At 45.4% G+C, this 1,607-nt stretch overlaps 1 protein-coding gene across 1 annotated transcript in view; it reads left to right on the top strand.

The window, feature by feature from the left end:
• Nucleotides 1-220: 220 nt before the first annotated feature.
• The window catches only part of bnc1 (basonuclin zinc finger protein 1), a 19,453-nt gene continuing 18,066 nt past the window's right edge, over nt 221-1,607 (top strand). Inside the window, exon 1 of the mRNA XM_086143814.1 lies at nt 221-662. Within this exon, the coding sequence (XP_085999940.1) occupies nt 648-662 (15 nt within the window). The 5' untranslated portion in view covers nt 221-647. The remainder of the gene's footprint in view (nt 663-1,607) is intronic.

Genomic DNA, 1,607 nt, shown 5'->3' with positions numbered 1-1,607 from the left:
GACTCCGAGGGTGTGTGTGCGTGCGTGTGTACGTGTGCGTGCGTGCATGTCTGTGAGTGAGTGAAGAGCTCACACACCTCTACATGAGCACACCAATGTGTGCGTGTGTGTTTGTGGAGGCAAGGGAGGGAGCAGGCAGCTTCTGAGGTGAGAATGCCGAGTGGGAGGATCTCATTCCAATCCCCTGTGCCCAGTTTTAACACACACTCGGACGCAAACACACACTGAACATCTTGAGTAGTTTAGAGCCAGTCCACTGCAACATTAGAGCAGAGAAAGCAAAGACAGCGTGCATGAGTATATGTGTATGAATTAAGAGTACGGTGACTTTTTTTTGCTTGTGTGTGGAGTATCGGTGGCTCGTAGTGTGTGTGTATGAGTGTGTGTGTGTGTGTGAGAGAGAGAGAGAGAGAGAGAGAGAAAGAGAGAGAGAGAGAGAGAGAGAGAGAGAGAGAGAGAGAGAGAGGGAGAGAGAGAGAGAGAGAGGAGCAGAGTACATGTGTGCTTGTGTTGTTGAAGGAGACACTGCTGGGTGCGATGGCTCTTTTGCGTTAGTACTTGTGCGAACAAGAGAGTTGGAGGCAGTTGTTTTGTGGGACACGCAGGGAATGGCAAACTCCACTGTCTCCTTGGAAACATCCAACTAAATGACCATGGCTGAGGTAAGAGACTTTCTCCCGTCTCCTCTCCCACTCAGGATCAGGACATGTTGAACAAAGACAAGAAGGAGTTTGTCGATGTCAGTGATAGCCGAGTGTGCATTTATGGAACGCATGTGAATACCAGAAACACCCATAGCAGCAGTAGTTGGTCTTAATTTTAATAACTATAAGTTTTCTTGGGAAACATTAATATAAAGATTTATACAATCCAATCTGGAGAGAGTCTTCAGGATTAATTATATGCACACTTTTTTAAACCTTATTTTTTGAATACATGTTGAACTTTTTCCTCAGGAAAAGGCAATCCCCCCCCCCCCAAAAAAGAACTAAAAATTGAACATTTAATACGAGATACTTTTCTTTTTATTTAGTTTAGTCTGTTCTTTATAATGTTCAACACTCATCCAAAAAACAGTTTCTCTCGCTCTCTCGCTCTCGAACACATCCGATTACCTAACAAGCATCTTTTCCCCGCCAGTCAATATGAGACTGTCCTTACATGCCTTCAGAGAATCCACCAATAAGCAATCACCACTTTTCAACACAAACACTTTCAAGAGGCCCAGTAGCCCTCCTTTCTCAAAACTCCGAAGGTAACTTGGCAACTTTATTTTCCCATGTATTTTGAGATGGAGCCCTCGGTACGTACCTGGGCCTGTCTGTTTATGTATCTGTGTGTGTGTGCGTGCATGAGCACCCGTGTGTGTCTATCATCCAGGAGGTAGCACCGGGCCCACTGCAGTCTTCTGGCGTCTGGCCACAGCTTATTGGAATGTAATTTAAGAGCAGTCTAATGTTTTGCTCAGCCATAATGTAACAATTAGCTGAGCTGTCTGTGTGGTGGTGTTGGTCACAGGAAAACTCACTCCATCCCCTCTGTGTGTGTGTGTGTGTGTGTGTGTGTGTGTGAGTGTTTGTGAGTGTGTGTGTGAGTGTCTGTATGTG

The sequence above is a fragment of the Fistularia commersonii genome, chromosome 3 (assembly GCF_037954325.1).
Source record: "Fistularia commersonii isolate RoL2024-O1a breed Wild chromosome 3, RoL_Fcom_v1.0, whole genome shotgun sequence".
NCBI lineage: Eukaryota > Metazoa > Chordata > Actinopteri > Syngnathiformes > Fistulariidae > Fistularia > Fistularia commersonii.
Note: the sequence above shows the minus strand (reverse complement) of the source record. Positions and strands in the feature narration are given on the sequence as shown.